The sequence below is a fragment of the Gymnodraco acuticeps genome, unplaced genomic scaffold (assembly GCF_902827175.1).
Source record: "Gymnodraco acuticeps unplaced genomic scaffold, fGymAcu1.1, whole genome shotgun sequence".
NCBI classification, from domain to species: Eukaryota; Metazoa; Chordata; class Actinopteri; order Perciformes; family Bathydraconidae; genus Gymnodraco; species Gymnodraco acuticeps.
Genome location: NW_022990021.1, coordinates 4,357,275 through 4,377,692, shown reverse-complemented (window position 1 = coordinate 4,377,692; position 20,418 = coordinate 4,357,275). Strand labels below are relative to the sequence as shown.

The 20,418-nt window shown below is 42.5% G+C and overlaps 1 protein-coding gene across 1 annotated transcript in view; it reads right to left on the bottom strand.

The window, feature by feature from the left end:
- mbtps2 (membrane-bound transcription factor peptidase, site 2) overlaps positions 1-20,418 on the bottom strand; it is a 38,805-nt gene continuing 18,387 nt past the window's right edge. Inside the window, exons 6-11 of the mRNA XM_034214136.1 lie at positions 18,601-18,719; positions 17,912-18,092; positions 14,896-15,002; positions 14,173-14,371; positions 13,769-13,844; positions 1-973 (exon numbers count right to left, since the gene is read on the bottom strand). Coding sequence (XP_034070027.1) covers positions 751-973; positions 13,769-13,844; positions 14,173-14,371; positions 14,896-15,002; positions 17,912-18,092; positions 18,601-18,719 — 905 coding nt within the window. The 3' untranslated portion in view covers positions 1-750. The remainder of the gene's footprint in view (positions 974-13,768; positions 13,845-14,172; positions 14,372-14,895; positions 15,003-17,911; positions 18,093-18,600; positions 18,720-20,418) is intronic.

Below are 20,418 nucleotides of genomic sequence, written 5' to 3'. Positions count from 1 at the left end.
TGACTTAAATAAAAGCAGCCTTTTATTCCACAATTGTGACAAATCATATTCAAATTCATTTTCGTCAATGTCAGAGGGACAGAGCAATTTTTTTTGGGATTTGAAACATGTTGGATATCACAAAACACTGTTGCAATTACACACCTGTGAGGAGCTAAATGAAATGAAATACTGTCACATGAATAATAGGTAGTACATTATTTCCACTAATGATGTGTAATAGACATTCAAACCGCCATGCATTTGCCAATAAGTGTAAGGCTTTTTTAAACTATACCCTTGTTTTTGCTTCTCTCCTCATGGACACATCTCTGCAGCACGTTGAGGTCGAACAGTGAGTTAAGAGGAACGTATGGCATTTTGGAATCAAACCTTTTCATAACCAAGACAGTTTTCTCCTCATACTTCAAAGACAACACAGATATTAACATTTGGACAGATTGTGCAGTGTTTGTAAACGGTCACATCGGACAGTGCTTTACGGCAAGTGCATTCTTTATTTGTATATATTTGCTTTATGATTATATGGCGGCAAAAAGGTGAAAAAAAAGTTGGTTATTGTTTTCCCTGTTGGTCCAGTAAAGCAGATGTTCTGCTCAACAGTGTCCTGAAATTGGGCAGCACTGCTGGGTAATGCAGTCTGTTCACAGTTTAATGGTCCACACGTGTCAAAAACTTCATGAGAGAACAACTCAGTCCACATGGGGATTCATTTCGTTTTTTGCCTTCCAGTGCGGCTCACCACTGTGGCTACCGTGCAGTGACCATCCACAGGCCCAGTGCCACGTTGGCTGCTAGCAGGGCGCTGCCTGCCAGCAGAAGGAAGAAACCAATCAGCTCACGCCTTTGACGGTCCGTTACCACAGTAACCAGCGTGGCCTCCAGCAGTGCATTCAGCATCCACTGACCGTCAAGAGCAAAGCACGGAACAGAGTTTACGACTGCTAAAGCTCCAGAGAGGGACACTACGTATCTGAGAGGCAAGAGGGTTAAGGGCAATATTACAGTATTACGTTTGTAACCTTGGAAACACACATCACAGGTACACCAAACTAATATTTCCTCAAGGTCTTTTAGGTAAATAATTTCACATCATTTTCATTAGAGGATGAAGTATGCATATGTGGTTTTGTTGAGATCATAATATCATTGTAGGACTTAAAAACACACAAAATGTACCTTTTGTGAGATTGTTTACCACTGATGTTAAAGTCAATGCTTTCTTTCATGCATACACTTTGCTGAGTCACAGGGTGTTTCTAGAAATATCTTAAAAAGGAAGAAAAACACAAGCAGCATCTCAAGCCATTGTTACCATTTATTATATTTCTATAAAATTATATAATAATTATAATATAATAATAATATTCTAGAATGGTATAATTCTAGAAAGTAATGTTTAAGTTCTAGAATGTTACCATTTAAAAATACTTATTATGAAATGCTATCATTTAACATATAAACTTAAGAATCTACCATATAACAATTGTAGAATGTTCCAATTTTAGAATATTGAGATTATATGACGACAATGTTAAAGTTCTAAAATATTAACATTGAAAATATTTGGTTAAAGAACTACAATGTAACAGTTCTAGAATGTTAAGCTAAAGTACAAGAATATTACCATTACAATATTTGCTAAAATTCTAAAATATTACAATTCTACAATGTTACAATTCTAGAATGTTGAATTTAGGGTCAGGAATGTAACGATTAAAATATTTGTTAATATTCTACAATTTGACAATTCTGGAATGTTAATACTTCAGAACATTTTAATTATTGAAATGTAAGATTCTAATTCTAGAATGTAGCGATTATGACATAATACAGGTCTAGAATTATACAATTCTAGAATGTTAATTTTAAGTTAAAGAATGTTACAGTTTAAAATATAAATGTAGGATTCTAGAAAGTTACAGTTCGAGAATGTTAACATTAATACAAAAATAATACAGTTCTAGTATGTTACAATTTTAGAATGTAAAAGTTTCTAATATGTTAATATTTCGAATATTTAGTTAAAAATATACAATATTATACAATTCAATAATGTTTAGGTTATAGCATGATACCATTGAAAATATTTAGTAAAAATTGTACATTTTACAATTTTAGAATGTTAAGACTGTATTTCTAGAATGTAACAACTGTAAAATAATAAAAATAATAAAGACAGAATATTCAAATGTGAACTTCAAAGCTTCCCATATGTCCATAGACAATGAGCTTGAAAACTGCAGCAGATGTGAGCCATTTAAAGTGGCTTTGAAGCAAGACTGACATTTAAAGAACAAATCACTAATAAATCCTTTTATAATTAACAACCAGAATGTATAGGAAATTAAACGTACCTAAGGTCACCTCCTTATACTTAGGGGTTTTGCTGCTATAGCCTTATTTGGTTTTGTGTGACCAGTAGCTTATGTTAGATAACTTAAGATCTTAAATTTGGTGTTTTTGAATGAACATTCCATCAAGATACAATGAAAAAGTGCATTATAAAAACAGTACAGGGTTCTTACACCTTTTCCAAAGTCAAATTCAAGCACTTTTCAAGCATTTTCAAGGTGCATTTTCAAGCATCTTACAGCTGTTGTAAATTACATATTTATATACACATACTTATACTCAAATGATTATTTCCCTACCTCACATTAAATCAGATGTTCTTTATGCTATAAACAACCAAATGTGTGTTTCATAATAGCATTCTACATGAGGATGACAAATTAAAGAAAAGAAAACTAAGTTTAATATTTCAAAATGAGTGACCCATCTGTACGTAGACTGGGCATCCCATATAACCTGGCTGAGCCAATATAAAACAATCAGCAAAACAACTTTTCAATACATTATTGATTACTATTTTTGGAGGTACTTTTAGGTTGGCAGTAAACATAAGTCAGAGGTAAATTGTGTACTTTTACTCCACTACATGTATTTAATCCCTTCAGTTACTTTACAGATGTGGATGAATCAGTGGTGGCGCTAGGGGGTGGCTACTTGGGCTCAAGCCCCGGATGTTTTCTGAAAAGCCCCGGATGTTTCACTTAAAAAAAAAAACGTCTCGGGAGTAATGTGCAGTACCGGAGTCCACCAGAGAGGCAGCCGCTGCGGGACAGTAGCCTGCGTACTGCGTAGCCTTCCCTGCCCTGAAGAAGAAGTGATCCTTCCTAGTGCCTGACGAGTTTTAAGCTAATAATAGCCTATAAAGTTATGGATATTAGAAAGTTATTTTCATCGAAGCAGGTGCCACAAGCTGCAGCAGCAGCAGCAGTATCAGCAGCTGACAACAATGTCATCACCAGCAGTGAAGAAATAGATGATGTTTCAGGTTTGTGAATCTAATGGTGATATCTGCACTCTGGCTGACTGAGTAAGAAGTGAAAAAGAGTGATGTAATGTTAATGTTATAGCTAGTAAACATGGAGTAACCACACTAAGTATAGCTACCCTTATATGTTAGTATGTATACAGAACTAAATGACAACAAATTATCCTAAGATGTAACGTTAACCCTTCATACCTCAGTCTACTTCTAAGACACTAAAATAACGTATTACAATTTTTATTTTGTTTTGTTTGTGGAAGTATACCAGCTCTCGTTTCAGTAACAACGGAACCATAGCAACGGAACTGACAGGCAACGGAACTGACAGGTAACCCTCTGAATCAGACTCCGATTGGCTGTGACTGCATTCAGTGTCCGATTCAGAAACGTGACTCTTTCACTCTTTACGTCACAAACAAAGATGGTGGATGAGAATAGATCTATAAAACGATAAGCAATGCGCCAGAATCAAGGTGAGACTATCTGCATCCTTTAAAACTCTATGCGCATTCGTTTCACCGAAATAAGTAAACGACTGTATAAGTTAAGGCATTAGCTTGCTTCGTTAAGGCATTAGCTTGCTTCATTAAGGCGAGACACGACAGGCAAAAACTATAGGTTACTTACGTAACCCCAGTTCTCAGAGTAACATGAAGTGAGATGTCTCACTATGGGATGCGCCTCAACGCGTATGCAAACAGAAGCATCAATCTCATTACGCCAATCCTGATTTCAACGTCAGGGAATCCACCCACCCTTTAAGTAGCTTGCGCTACGACGCAGCGTCATTCAAAAATAAGCACCTCTTCTCGCTTCGCCTTAGCAAGAAGGGCCGTCTGGTGAGACATCTCACTTCATGTTACTCTGAGAACTGGGGTTACGTAAGTAACCTATAGTTCTCATTCATAACACTCCGTTCGATGTCTCACTATGGGATATTGAAACTCCCGTATTGCTAGACATGCTTATCTCGAAAATCACCAAACACAACCAGAACTTAACAGGTAGAACTCTGTCTCAACACGGGGCCCAGCACTGCGCGGGCCACACTTGGAGCAGAGACATCTAGCCTGTAAAAGCGGACAAAAATGAGCGGCGAGGACCAGCTCGCTGCTGCACAAATGTCTTGGATGGAAACACCCTTGAACAAAGCCCAGGATGTAGCCAGTCCACGAGTAGAATGAGCACGCAGGCCCGTTGGTACCTGCAAACCCTGACTCGTATAAGCCAGAGCAATCGCTTCCACAATCCAGTGGGAGAGCCGTTGCCTGGTAACGGGCTTGCCCTTCTGAGGGTTAGCCCAGGATACAAAGAGTTGGTCATTACAACGAAACTCTTTTGACCTGTCCATATAGATGCGTAAAGCACAAACTGGACACAGCAAATTCGGCCGCTGTTCCTCAGAGGAACACAGCGGCGGAGGAAATGCCACAATGTCAATGGGGGTACATGAGCCAACCACCTTAGGTATAAAAGCAGGGTTGGGCTTCAGCAACACTCTCGTTTGCCCCGGGGCAAACTGAGTGCATGAAGGATGTACAGAGAGCGCATGAATGTCACTGACTCGCTTGGCAGATGCCAGAGCCAGTAACAACACTGTCTTCAGTGACAGGTGTTTCATGTCAGCTTCTTCCAGGGGTTAAAATGGAGGTCGAGTGAGCCAATCGAAAACCACTGCCAAATCCCATAAGGGCACCAGTGACCTGGAAACAGGGAGGAGCCTGCGAGCCCCTTTCATAAAATGGCAGACCAAAGGATGTTGGCTAGCCGTCTTTCCCTCAAAGCCCACATGGCATGCAGCAACAGCAGCCAGGTACACTTTGATCGTAGAGAAAGCTCTGTGTTTATCAATTAAGTCCTGTAAAAATGATAAAATCACCCCAACAGGACATTGAAAAGAGATGTCCTTTTTGAAGGCATCACTCCTCAAACACCCTCCACTTACAGTCATAGAGAGACCTGGTGGAGGAAGCTCTTGCACTCTGAATAGTGTTTATCACCTTCTGAGGGAGACCCACTGTATTCAGGTTATACCACTCACGGGCCAGGCCCATAGTGCCAAGCGCTCTGGGTGTGGGTGAAAGATTGCCCCCCCCCCGCCTGAGACAGTATGTCCCTGCGTAGCGGAAGCTGCCACGGCTGCCCGCACTGCAGCTGATATATCTCCGCCAGCCAGTACATTGCAGGCCAGTGCGGAGCTATCAGGATAAGTGTGTGGCGTTGTTCTCTCACTCTGGCCAGAGTTGGGGGTATCAGAGCCAGGGGTGGGAACGCGTACAGAAGGACCGGAGGCCAAACGTGCGCGCGCGTCCACGCCTAACGGTGCGTTTCAATCGCGCATTGAAAAGAACAGCTGACATTGAGCATTTTATTTTGATGCGAACAGATCTACCGCGGCCAGCCGTAATGCACCCACAGCTGACTCACAATCATTGGATGTAGAGTCCAGTCTGCATATAGTGGTGCACCTCTGGACAGCAGATCCGCCCCGAGGTTCATCACTCCTTGTAGGTGCGTCGCTCTCAGAGAGAGGAGACGTCCGCAGCTCCATAAGATCAGTTTGCGTGCCAGCATGTGTAACTGGAGAGAACGCAAACCCCCTTGGCGGTTTATATACGATATTGTGGTCGTGTTGTCTGTCCTCACGAGGACATGATGTCCTCTGAGAAAAGGCAGAAAGCGTTTCAGGGTGAGGAACACCGCTAAAATCTCCAGATAATTTATGTGTGACCGTTGGAGGTCTCTGCTCCAGAGACCCCTCACAGGTCGACCTTCGTATATACCCCCCCAGCCCGTCAGACATGCGTCTGTGGTGACCACCTTCCGCAATAGGACAGCACCCATAGAAACTAGAAAAGTCGGGTGTAGCCAGTGGCGCAGAGCCATTACGCATTTCATAGCGCCATGACGCGCGGGGTCCAATCTGAGGGCAGCTACCCAGCGCTGAAACTCCCTCATGTGTAAGCGTCCCAGTCGTACCACCAGAATGGCTGACGCCATGAGCCCCAGCAACCGCAGACATGACCTGAAGAGAACATATTTGCGTGGCTGGAAATGAACGAGGCAAGCCCTGAAGGCTTTCACTCTCTCTGCTGACAAGCGGGCTGTAAAGGGCACCGAATTCAGGCGTAGGCCCAGGAAGAGTACAGTCTGGGCTGGAAACAACATGCTCTTTTCTGTGTTTATTACAAAACCCAGGTCGAGCAGGTGTTTTACGAGGACATTTGTCTGCGTGATAGCCTCTTGCTCCGACTGTGCGAGAAGGAGCCAATCGTCCAGATAAGTTGCCAGGCGAATACCCTGTTGTCTTAACGGGGCTATCACGGCTTCCGTACACCGTACAAACACTCGCGGGCTGAGAGACAGACCGAAGGGAAGTACTCTGTACTCGTAACAGACACCATGAAAGGCGAACCTCAGATATTTCCTGTGTGGGTAATATACTGGGATGTGGAAATACGCATCTTTCAGGTCGACTGATATGGCGCACGAGACGCAACAGAGATGTGTGAGTGAGCATTCTGAATTTGTATCATTTGAGATATTTGTTCAGAGCTCTCAAATCTAGTATAGGCCGAATTCCGTTCCCTCCCCTTTTGGGAACGAAGAAATACTTGGAATAAAAGCCGCTCTGACTCTGTTCGGCGGGTATTATCGATATAGCCTTCTTTTCTAGCAGCGAGAAAATCTCTTGCTCTAGAATATGGGCCGACTCTCCCCGGGCCTGTGAATACAGAATGCCCAAGAAGTGAGGGGGGGTGACAGCGAATTGGAGCCTGTAGCCCCGTGTTACGGTCTTGAAAACCCAAGCAGAATCTGTGAGCATCCTCCACTTTTCGCTTCTCAAAGCGAGCGGAGATGTCACAGCTCTGTCGTCTGCCCTCAGTGTCTCTATTTGTTGTGTTATGGGGCCCTCTAGTGTCTGAACACGGTGGTACCCCAGGTTGACAACCCCGGCCGACACTGCGCATGGCGGTGGTGCCTTCACAATCCCGTCTATTGTCCGCCTTTTGAGAGAGGCCGTAGCCGCTCTCAAAAGAGGGGCAGACGACAGACTGTTTATTGTTTTTCATTTCATTTGTATTGACTGCGCCCTTGGCTTCAAGCCTGGAAACGACAGTGGAAAATTATTTATTTTGAAACAACAATGATGATATGTGTTTGTGTGACTTAAACAGGCAGCGGAACTTGCTGTCTTTGATGGTAAGTCCATTTCCCTGATGGCGCAAACTTGAGGATGACGTTCTGGCATCACTCGAGGCGGCGGGAAGATGGGGGCATGGTGGCACCCCGAAAACACATGAGCATCCAACACTGGAACGTGCTCTGGAGCTGGGGAACAGGGAACTTCCAGCTCCTTCATCGAGGAGAGGAGAGGAGGCTGTCAGACCGCCCGCTTCTTCTTCCTCGCCTGGTGGCTGAAAACCTGGGTCGGCTGCGCCTGAGCGGCAGCTGCCGGAACCGGAGATTTTTTTGGCCAGCTCCCTCTTACCTCGTGCCTGGGCTGGGGACCCGGGACGGGCTGCGGTCTCTGCTGCTTCGGTATTTTAACCGGGCAGGACGTGAGACAGCTTGGGTGAAGGCCTGCCGCGGGACCATTGGAGGTGGCGGCTGGACCCTTCGGGGGAGACAGAGTTGGAGAGCCTCGTCTCCCTTCCTTTTTGACTCGCACCTCAGCTGCATTGAAGCTAGAGCGGAGCCAAATATGCCCTCGGGAACAATAGGCATGTCCAGAACATCCTCTTTTTCCCGGTCTGGAAGGTTGGTCAGGTTGAGCCACCTGGCTCTCTCCTGTACCACCATCATTCCCAGTGCTTTGCCCGTGGATTGGACTGCACAGCGCTGCACACGGAGGCAAATATCCGTGATCGCTGCGATCTCGTCCCACACGGCAGACTCAGGTCTGCTTGACATGTCTTCGCAGAGCTCCGCCTGATAGGTGGTCAGCATCGAGGAGACGTTGAGTGCCCTGGCGGACAAAGCTGCGGCTTTATAGGCCCGTTCGGTCATCGCTGACTGGAACCGGTCTGCCTTTGCCGGTAGCATGGGGTTCCTGCTCAGTGTCACCAGCGGTTCCATGGGCGGCATGCGGAGCAGGCCGAGCCTCTCCATGCCGTCACAGTCCAAAGAGGAGGCACCCTGGATTGGGGCCTTGTTGCTGAAAGGGCGGTTCGGTCATTGGTGACCGGAAGCGGTCTGCCTTTGCCAGTAGCGTGGGTTCCTGCTTGGTGCTGAAGCCAGCCGCGGTTGGAGGTGGGCTGCCACCAGCGGCTCCATGAGCGGCATGCGGAGCAGGCCGAGCTTCTCCATGCCGTCACAGTCCAAAGAGGAGGCACCCTGGATTGGGGCCTTGTTGCTGAAAGGGCGGTCTCTCCACGAGACCGACACCTTGTCCAGCATCTCCGGAAAGACTGGAAGGAGCTGCCTCTTCGTCCTCGCTGCTTGGGGCAAGTTCCTCCCCTCGTAGCGAGATCTGGAGGTCTCCTTGGCCACTTCAGGCCATGGGATGTCCAGCCTGGAGGCAGCGCGTTGACACACGGCCTGCAAGTCCATGCTTAGGACGGGCGAAGCTGGTGTGCTCTCGCCCGGGGGAGCGGACATCGCTCCCGGCTTTTCAGCCTGAGCCGATGAAACGAAGATGTCATCCTCATCTGAGTCAGACAGGAGGAACTCAGAGGTATCCTCTTCGTTCTCCATGTAGTCCAACTCCAGGACATCCTCCGCGGGTGGAACCATGGTGAGGTCCAATTGGGAGCCCCAGCTTGACACAGCGCGGGGCTCCGCTCTTGCCGCCACCGGGTCCCAGCCTGAAACGGCGTGGGGCTCCGGTTTATCGGCTGTCGCTGTTGTTGAGCCCCAGTCTGACACAGTGCGGGGCTCAATCTCTGCGGCGGACGCCACCATGTCTTGATTGCCGGCCGGCGAATCAGCGGACATGAGGGGATCCTGTCCCGACAAGCTAGCTTGGCGTGCTAACCGTCGGCGGAGGCTCTTCATGGTGAAGCGGGTACAATGCCCGCACGAGCCGGGGTTATCGATAGCCTCCCGTGCGTGTTCCAGCCCGAGGCAGGACGAGCAGACCTGGTGTGAGTCTGTGCCTGAAATCTTAAACCCGCAGCCGCATAGCCGAGCCTCCGAGTTTCTGACTCCTCTGGTGTGAGGGAGAGAAGGGTCCATCTTCGATCCCCGGGGTGTCGGCGTGGAGTGGACACGCTAGTAACAGGTACGTTACTGAGAAAAAAATCCAACCTTGCCGTTAGTCCGAAAGGAAAAAGGGCGACGGTGTAGATTTTATTCTTTAAAGAATATTAACTGGTGTGTTAATACCTTTTTTTTATCTCTGTCTCCTCTGGTGTGAGAGAGAAAAGAGAACATCCTCTTTACCGTGGTGTCGGTGTGGAGGGAAGAACAAACTAGCAACAGGTATGTTACTAGCTTGAAGAAAAAAATCAAACCTTACCGTTATTTCGACAGAAAGAACGGCGAGGCAGATTACAATATTAACAGGTGTGTTAATATTGCTCAGTCTTCTTGCAAAGCAAAAAAGTAACCGGCAAGCGCCCGTCGACCGAATGTTAGCTTTGGGTTCAGTCTGTGGACCGTTAAGCTAGCCCGGTTACTGATAAATCGAGATGTGCTCTGACGCTGCGTCGTAGCGCAAGCTACTTAAAGGGTGGGTGGATTCCCTGACGTTGACGTCAAGATCACCAGCCAATCAGGATTGGCGTAATGAGATTGATGCTTCTGTTTGCATACGCGTTGAGGCGCATCCCATAGTGAGACATCGAACGGAGTGTTATGAATGAGAACATCGTTTTTCAAGTACTGGTCAATTTTGAGATTTTGTGCTATTTTGATTCTATAACATGTTTTCTTTCAGGCTTTTGGAAGGAAAACGTACAAAATACACATTTAAGTGTTTATTTTACTATAGTTTGTCTCTTTGCGTCTGTAGATTTCTCCTAAATTCACCTAAAGTTAGCATTCTAACGTAACATAAAGTACCGCGACAGCTGTGTGCACCATGTCAACAGAGATATCGTTGGAAAGCTGTGTCTCTCCTGCACAATCTCATCAGATCCAAATATGATCATTTCCTTTGTATCAGCAACCAATCGTGAAAGCACAAAGGGGTCTTAAACCAAGAAACGAAATCTCATTGGCTGGTGTAAATTTCTGACAACGTGATTCGTTCAGATGCGTCACGTGGTGTGCTAAACACTTCCTGGTTAGCTTTCCGCTAGAAATTGAAATCTCAAAATGGCAAAAGAACGGCGAAAAAAACGTTCACAGAGAAGACGACAACAATTGTCACTTGCACGAAGCAAGTTTATACAAAAAACAAATGACCCCGAACATGAAATACCTTCACGGAGTGCGTCGATGCGCAAGCTATCATCCAAAGAACAGGAGGGTTTAGCTAGCGCCTCACTGCAATCTTTAAAGGTCGTTTTCTCAAAATGAGTTTTTTCTCCTACTCTGAGTTCGAAATGTCCACTTCAGTAGCACGTACATACACCAAACCTTCCAGTTATATTCCTATCAATATTATGAAGGCTTTTACAGAAGGGATTGTTCATATATCATTCATAGCCTGAATTATACAACATTGTATACCTAAAAACATGGCGAAAATTGATATTTTAGGGCTGTTGACAGTATTTTCTGATTTATGGAGTGATACAAAGAGATATCCAATATCCCTTCTGTAAAAGCCTTAGATACTAATATGCCTACAAAATGAAACAATAATTTTTAACCTGGCTTTATCCAAAGTTCAGATTTCGATTCCTGAAATGTGTTAAAATATGTGCATATTTAATGAGATAATGGATAATTTGCATATTTAAACATGCTATTTCAGAAAACTTGTAATACAAAAAACAATTGCCTTATTGTAAGTAATTAACTGGAGAGATTTCTAGCTGATACCTTTAAGTTAAAAGATTACCCTATTCACCTGGGGTGTCTCGCCTTAAAGGCTGTTAATGAATAAGTGTTCTCCAGCGCCTTTTGTCCGCTTTAAGGTATTATTAAGGTAGGGTTAATGTTGCCCTCAAAGTGCACCAGATTGATGCTTTTAACTTCAATATTTAAAAAAAAAATCTTCCCGGGGAGCATGCCCCCGGACCCCCCTAGAGGTTGCGACGACCCCCCTAAAGGATGTTCGGTCCATCCCCCACTTGTAGAAAATAGCACTTTACCCCTGCACCCTCAAGTACAAGATCTGAGTACTTCTACTTTCACTACAGGATCTGAGTACTTGTACTTTTACTCAAGTACAATATATGAGTACTTATTCCACCTCTGGTAGCGTATTAGCCTGAATTGTAGCCACAAAATCACGCAGAGCTGCATAAAAATAGACTCACAATGGTAACAAGTGGAAAATAATATTTACAAATGTGTACAATGAATGGTAGGTAATTTTGACTACTCAAGACACCTTACTTATACATCTTCAAAGGAAGACTGTGTTCATTCTACAATTACATGGGATTAAAGCAAAATGTAGTTTTACTTGTATAATACTTCAAGATTTTATATAAAAGCCTGTTTCTAAAAGTATCAACCCGGTCAAATCCTCAGTTTATAATTTCTAACAACATACTAACAAGCTATGGTCTAATTACGCAACCAAGTCTCACGGCATTTCGTGTTATAGTCACGAAATAAATGTAATCTATTGATTCGTGTTCACCAACACCATTTTCCCCTTTTTTTCGTGTCACAAAACGATTTTAAAAACAATGTATTTCTATTGGTAGTGTGTTTCGTGCCTGCTTCTTTTTGTTCGGGCGGGTCTTGGAAGACCGGAAGCTGTGGGGTTCATAAAACATGTTCTTACTCAATATCAAGCCACGATTATTGTTTTTATTTTAAATCTTATAATGTGGGGCTTTTTTTGCCGTCTGTGAGGAAAATAAATGGGGCTCAGAGCCTCAGAATACTGAAATCTGTATATATTTTTTCCCCTTCTAATTTGTTATTATTTGTGACCCGCTCTATCGAAATCAGTCAAAAGTCGCAATGGCTTATTTAAAAAAATAAACGTGGATTTGTGTAAAAAAACTAGTTTTTCAGGATTCGGGTGTTTATTTTTATTTTAAATAAACAAAGTCTTGGCTTTCAGAATATTAAACTTGTTTCGGCCAATTCAGATGATAAATACAACTTTGAAGCTTGTAACGGCATAATTACAAGCGGAGAACGGAGTAATTTAATGTCACTACAGGCATAACAGCCGGTGTTTCTTGTGAGTGTTTCTCCGGTACATAAACACAATGCACACAAATGCAAAAATACACAAACACACACACTCGCGAGCTTCCCCCAGACCAGTAATACAAACGAAACGAAAATGTGTCTTCGGGTCAATGTGACTGATTTCGATAGATCAAGTCACATTTGGTTTAGGCACGAAACATACTACCAGTAGAAATACATTGCTTTCAAAATCGCTCTGTGTCGAATCAATAGATTATATTTCATGACTATAACACGAAATGCCGTGAGTGCTTCATCCTCTGAAAACCACACGATGGCGACTGTAACGCACATATTAACATAGGTACGCTCCTCTGAAATGATAGTCCCCTGCAATTATTATTATCCTTCATCGAGTTCGCTATTCAGCTCGCTAACGTTAGCTTAAACAAACGTAACATGCAACGTTAGCCTAATCTAAAATGCTCTTCTACGGCGTACCTTTCATGTGGCTCGTCAGCGCAGACTCTCGCATCGTTATTTTTTGCAAACTTTGCAGGAGGCTACTCGTGGACTTGACCCTCGTCTTAGCCATGGCTTGCATTTGTCTTCTGCTAACCAACGCTCGTTGAAACTGCAACCTCCTGGCATACTGTCATCTATCACTCTCATCAGAATGCCAGGTCACACGTAACACAAACACTTGCAGGTCACGCGCATAGCGCGGGAAGGCCGGAGCGGAGCTGTTTTATGTAAAAGCGAAGCAATTAAGCGCGCTCCAACTTCTTTACTTCACCTTTTAGATGAAAAGAAAATAAAGCATTTACAATTTCAAGCACTTTATCCTAAATGTAAGCACCATTCCCAAAATTCAAGCACTTTTCAAACCTTGAAAACACCTCGTACAATTTCAAGCATTTTCAAGGATTTCTAGCACCCGTGAGAAGTAGTAACTGACACAAACACAATGTTATAAGAATTGTCCAGAGCTTTGCAATAAGGTTTACGGTCATGTGTAGCAGTCATTAGGTCTATATAAAAATCATTAGATGTCAAAAACTGTGAACTTTTATTTACAATAAAGCGCAATGCTCTCTACAAATTGATGAATAAAATGCTTCATGCTTTAGACAGAAAAGACAGATCTTTCTGTTAAGCAAACCAACACCTTATATAGCCATAATCTCACTTCAGCCCATCTTTCCTTAAATCAGAAAAGGATACTTGCAGAAGGTCTCCAAGAAGACAGGCAGATCCAGATGGAGAAAACCAAACCGAGGGACAAAGTTGGTCAGACTCACTAGAAAAGACAAAGCACAAGGAGGTGTTACATTCACACGGTGTGGTTGACTTTATAATCACAGAAAGATCACAGGTTTGATCCAATCATCACATCTGTCTGAAACATGGGTCTGGGGTAGAGTTCTTCAGATTTGACGTGGCAACTCTACCGTGAAGTCAGAACCTCTGGCTCTTGGACTTGTGATGTGAATTCTCCGACCGAAGCTACTAAATAAACCATCAGTGTTTGACATCAAAGCTCCTGCTCTTCCCGTGTCTCCTTCATGAGTCGGTGACTCCCACTGCATTCCTACACAGAAGTTTCCCCCACACACACTGTAACTTACCAGCATACTGCAGGTGTGGTGGATACCCCACAAACAGCATGTGTGTGTTGGGTGGGTGTGTGACACGGATGAAGCGAGTCTGGTTCTCCAGAGAGGGGGTCACGCAGATGCTGGCGACTTCGGTGTGTGCGGTGCAGTCTTCGGCGGTACGACACACTTGCGTCCCCGTCACCATCTTTCGCACCGGCATGCAGGCGTACTGCAGTCACAGGATTACAGAAGAATACCAAATATAAATATGTGCAAGTTAAGTATATAAGTAAATGTAATTATAGGAGAAGTCAGTAGGGATTAACAGCTGTTGTTGGCTTTCTTGTTTTTCATTGCTGGTGCATACACTTCATCCCTTTGTCTCTAGACAATGTATGTACTATCTTGTTTTATTTTTTACATATCTTTATTCATGATAAACCTTTTTAATGTCGCACTTCTGATGCGTATTTATGAGGGGTTGTCCTGTAAAATTAGGTAATGGGCAAACAAAATGTGTCATATTATCCAGCCAACACGCAATATGTGCACTATGATTCACAATGCAAGTAAATTAAAAGGAATCTATTAAAAATGACACTGTAGTATAAAGATTATATTTTTATTATTTAATAATATAATGGTAAAAATCGATTTTGTGTATACTCATATTGTATTGTTTTTTTGTACATTAAACTAACATGGCTACAAAGTGGAATGGAAATAGAAGTAAGTGAATCATGTGTATGTCACCTCTCTCTCTTTGCTATTCTTGCCCTGTGGTTTAATGTAGGAGAAGCAGAGATCTGTCAGGCTGTTGTTGCTGCAGCAGTCAAACGTTCCATCCAAACGCTTAAAGGCTAGAACAAAAAAGGGGGGGGGGGGAAATAAATGAAGAACAGAGACTGCTTGATTATACTTAACAGAAGATGGATGTCAAAGAGTTGTTGTTTTTCTGATTCTCAGTTGACGAATCTACTAGCACGAGACAATTAGACCTGGACAGAGTATCATACACTACATGACAACAGTGATTATCCTGTTGACTCCTCACACATCATTAGGGACTGACTGCGTACTCACACAAACTAATGTGCAAATTAAAATAGTGAGCAGCTTAATCCATTGGTAAGACAGCAGTAACATAAACATTATCAAAAAACAGGGAAGTTGATTTACAAGTTAAATATAGCCCCAGAAAGGATTTAGATTTAGCACTTGCTGTAGTAAAGGTTTTTCTGATGGAACGTTGAAGGGACAGTGTGAAATGCTGCATTTATTAAAGCCCTTGATTAAAAAGAATGTAAGAATGGAATTGAGAGTGATTTACTTTTACGATTAAACTGCAATTATGATTTTGATGAATTGTTTGATTTATACAATGTTTATATTTGGCATTCTGGCTGGGAAATTACTGAAATGGTAATTCATGATCAAAACAGTTGTAGATTAATAATCCATGGATTGACTAATCAATTTATCAATACATTTTAGGTTCAATTATGGCACTATCAAAAGACATTTTTGCCATTTCTCGCTAAAATATGACCTCTAATGTGTGCCACTTGAAATTATTAAGGCCACAAAGAAACAACAGGAGCTCTGATTGGCCAGCTGTTGATCTCTGACCTCACACATGACTTCAGCTAACAGCTGGTCAATCACAGCTCCCGCTGCTGCTCTGTGGGTTTGACCTTGTTACATTATTATTCAGTACACTGAGATTTTTTCTAACTACAAAAATGATACATGTTTAGGCAGGAGACAAATTATCTGAGCATGACAGTGTCCATAGGATAGTATTGAAATAATAAAAAATATTATTAAATCACTAAATGAATCACAGTTTTGAGGGGCTTAAGAAGCTAATATTTTAGGGATGTGGTCCTTGGGCGTGAAAAGTTGAAGAAGGAATGCTGATTAACATCTTTTTAACGAAAAAAAACTTTCAACAAACTTGGTAACCTTGCAGGCAAATGAAAAGTAGAGACATGAAGACTGAAAAAGAGGTGTAACAATAACTCATTAGGAAGTTGTCGATTTAGAATTTCACATGCAATTTTGGGGGATTTCTCACCTTTTCGGATGCTGTACAAACTCCTCTCTACATATTTAATTTGATACAATTCATATTTAGTCAGTACCATATAGATGAAACGACCTTGGGATGTCATGGCAGTAGGGGTGCAACAACTAATCGACTTAATCGATTACCAAATTAGTTGCCAACTAATTCAGTCGTCGATTCGTTGGTGACGTCATCATGTGTGTTTTACGCGCCGTTAAGCTCCAACGTTATTGGTCTTTTTATCGGTACTGGAGACATTTAAAAAATATATATCATGTATTATTGCTACAAAAACATTATATCGCAGTCTTAGTGTCGCCAACTCATTTTTATAATATGCAAAAAGACAAACAAATGCGTCTATGATGTATTTTCGATCAGACGAGATCTCTCTCCCCCGTCTGTGTGCGAGGGGGCGGGGCAGTTTACACACACGCGGCTGCTACATGCAGCAACACAGAACGCGCTCCGAGGTGTGGTTAAACTTTACCCGTCTCGATGTGGACAATCCTCGTTACCAAAAGTGCAATAAGAGTTTAGCATGTAAGGGCGGTAACACGAGTAATTTGTCTAAACATTTAGCAAAAGTGCTCCACATTCAGACGGAGGAATGCACCGGGTTCGACTGTCTTTCTAGCAGCTCTGTAGCCCCATCCACGAGTAACGTTTCCACGTCAGGTGTTATGTATGCTAGCAGCAACACATGGAGATAACTACATGATACAAACATGGGTTAATGATTAGAGGAAACTGAGTTATTTATTTTGTTAAAATTTCAGCTATTCTGTTTACAGTTCTATCAGATTATTTAATACGATTTGTTAAAACACTGTTGTTTCTTTTGATGTGAAATATTATTTATTTAATTTAAACAAAAAGCAATGTTAATTTTGTTCAAAATGTGTTTAGTTAATTTAATAATATATTTTATTTTTGAATCAAGTATTCATCTTTATTGTCTTCATTGTTAGTTTCCAAATGCCTCAAGCTAAATCTAAAAGTTGATAAATAAGAGTGTTTGAGAAATTGTGCAAGGCATAATAGTCAGAATAGTCGATTAATTGTTTCATTAATCGATAGATTAATCGATTATCAAATTAGTCGTTTGTTGCAGCCCTACATGGCAGCTAAATTGCCCAATTTGGCACAACACAGGAAGTTCTTTTAACTCCAATAGATGTTAATTCCAGAAGCACTGTGCCTCCTCTTCATTGAGTTAAGTACTTTGGTAGAACCTTTTGCCCCTTTTCCACCAAACCAGTTCCAGTTTTAGCTCCGTGCTTGTGCTTTTCTGGTTCAGAACCGGTTCTTCTTTTTAGCCCCAGTTGTGTTTCCACTGCCCAGAGCCCGACTGGGGCTGCGTCATGATATCACCGTTTACGTTGCAGATTTTCTCCCCAACGCCGCTCACAACAACAACAATTGGGTTGTTGTGCTCAGCGCTATTGCTTGGTACAACTTGTATTTGCCGTACTCGCCATGAACTGTTATTGCTCAGGTTAATCTCGCCCCCCTCCGACGTAAGCGTGAAGTATTGGTTATTGGTTCTTGCCGGGCAACCGAGTGGGGCCAGCTAAAAACCTTTTCGGTGCTTAGAGACTCTAAGCACCGAAAACCGCTTAATCAGGCTCTAGCCCAGAACCGGCCCTGGAACCGGTTTGGTGGAAAAGGGTTATATGGGTGCAGAAACAGCACACTTACCTCGTCCGTGGGCCCAGCTGGGCTGCAGGCTGCTGCTCGGGACACAGTATCCAGTCTGTGGGGAGTGAGAGAGGTGAGACAGGCAGCTGCTCCAGTCCTCCACCCCCTTGACTGGACAGTCCTCCAGCCCGACCACTATGTCCCCAACTGACAGACCTCGGGGACCATCCGCTGCAGCGCCCTGGTTGAAAGACACAGCCAGATATCACATTTGGTTCAAATGGAGAAGGGTAAAAAAAAAAAGTAGATGGATGTTTTTATGTCCTGCAATACTCGAAAAAACAATGTAGAGAAGGGATTGACCAATACACTTTCCTTTGCCAATGAATGCTTGAGCAATACCAACCAAATATCTCCTGCTAGTATGGCTGTGTGAATTACTGACTGAATGGATCTGCAAGGGGCAATGATTTCAAAAGTAATTAACCCTAACGCCCCACCAATTCCACCCACATAAATAACAGCTATTAATTACTGGAACATTGGAAAACATGCTACAGAGAAGCAGTGACTTAGTGCTGGCAAACAGTAATGATTATTATAGATGGTTGCACAAAGACCAATCTGATATATAATGTTACTTAAGGAGTAAATGTAAAGGAGACTCACTAGGTTACATTTTTTGTCAACAAGAGGCCAACAAAAAGAATAAAACGTTTAATAACGCAATAAAAACCGGCTGCACTGACCTGGACGACCTCACTGACCAGCGCCCCCCCACCGGTGGAATACACGGGAAACAGGAAAATGGGCAACAGGAAGAGGAAGGCTAATGCTGCCAAACAGAGGACAAAGTTGTGCCACACTCCTAGAAAGAAAAACAGAAACATTTTTACTTTTACATATATTTACAGTTACTAAAAAATAGTCCTGAAATCCCCTTAAGTCGGAGGAGCATACAAAGGATTTTAACTTCTCAAATCAGAATCAGAATTAGAAACGGGTGTATTACCAGGTAGGTGCATTTCACTTTGTGTTGTGGTGCATACATACAATTAAAACCAAAATTAAAACACAGATAGGAAACTATTTGAAGAAAACTATAATAACATTAAAAAAAAATATATATATATAGTAAAATATAGCAGTAGCATCTAAATATGTGCAGTAATGAAAAACTAAATGTATTATCATATAACCGTAAATATAACCTTAAAAACGCAATCAAAATACCCTTCCAAAAGATTGAATTGAATGAAAAGTCACCCTCGCACCACAGTTGTAACTATAGTCCTGTTTACATGTTCTGCACATATTTTGACAGGAGGATGTCGTGGCAAAACAGTGACCGCTGCTCACTAAAAATAGCCGTCTATACCATCTTAATTACATATTATATATATATATATATATATATATATATATATACGCATTCAGTGTCCCAAAACCGCTTGAGGAAATGTCTCATTGCTTGATGAGGTCAAGACACAACGTTTAGGCCTTACACACATAAACATGCAAAGCCATCAATCAAACATGAAGACAGCAGCATGAAGCAACCGGCTACACAAAGTCAGGAGAAAATTAATAGCTGAAGATAGCTTTAGAAAATTCCTTTCTCTTGGGAAAAAAAGATCCCAGCATGTTTTAAAAGTCACGCTTAAAGGCTGCGTATATGTTTTCTATATTGATTTCATACAGTAAACAAACTATTAAAGTTGCATCATCGATCTCTACAGGAATACAACATAAACATGTTAAAGGAGAACCCCAGAGGTGGGACCAAGTCATTGTTTTGCAAGTCCGAGTCAAGTCTCAAGTCTTTGCGCTCAAGTCCGAGTCAAGTCTCAAGTCTTTGCGCTCAAGTCCGAGTCAAGTCTCAAGTCAGGATGGGCAAGTTCAAGTCAAGTCCAAGTCCTAAACTTTGACAAAACGAGTCATAAACAAGTCATTATGTGCTTTTCACCAAATGTAATGACATCGATCAACAGAATAATACTTAATAATCAAACCGCTCTTTATTAGTCACATTAATAATTTAATAATCCATTTTCTCTCTGCTGGTAAAGTGACGTTTTTTTTCTAATTTAAGAGGGATCGGTAAGGTAAGGCTACCGTGACGGTTTGATTCAGAAGGAGTTTAATGTATAAGATCCCTCATGTTGAGGTAACCAGAATGTTTATTTCCACTGTGTACAACATGTTATAAAGGACCCACAATCTATCTTTATGCAAGGGATAATGTGCAGCGAGGCAGTCTCTATGGGGAAAAGAGCACCTGAATCTAGATCCCTCTGTGTTATGGAAATAATTGTCATAGACGCCAAGATGTGACATACAGGACAAACCTTGATGTCTGTTTACCTTTTTTAAGGACACAGGCTGCTTAGCCAATAATGTTATTGTTCCCATTCTGTGACCGGTCAATACTGGGTCACAGATGGTCTGTGTTGTGGGTACACTGGGACACTTCCTTCTCTGTATTTGTGGACTCCAAGGTGAAATCTTCGAGGTCATAAGTGTCCGACGCAAGTAGCTCAGTGTTCCCACACTGTTTAGGCTATCTT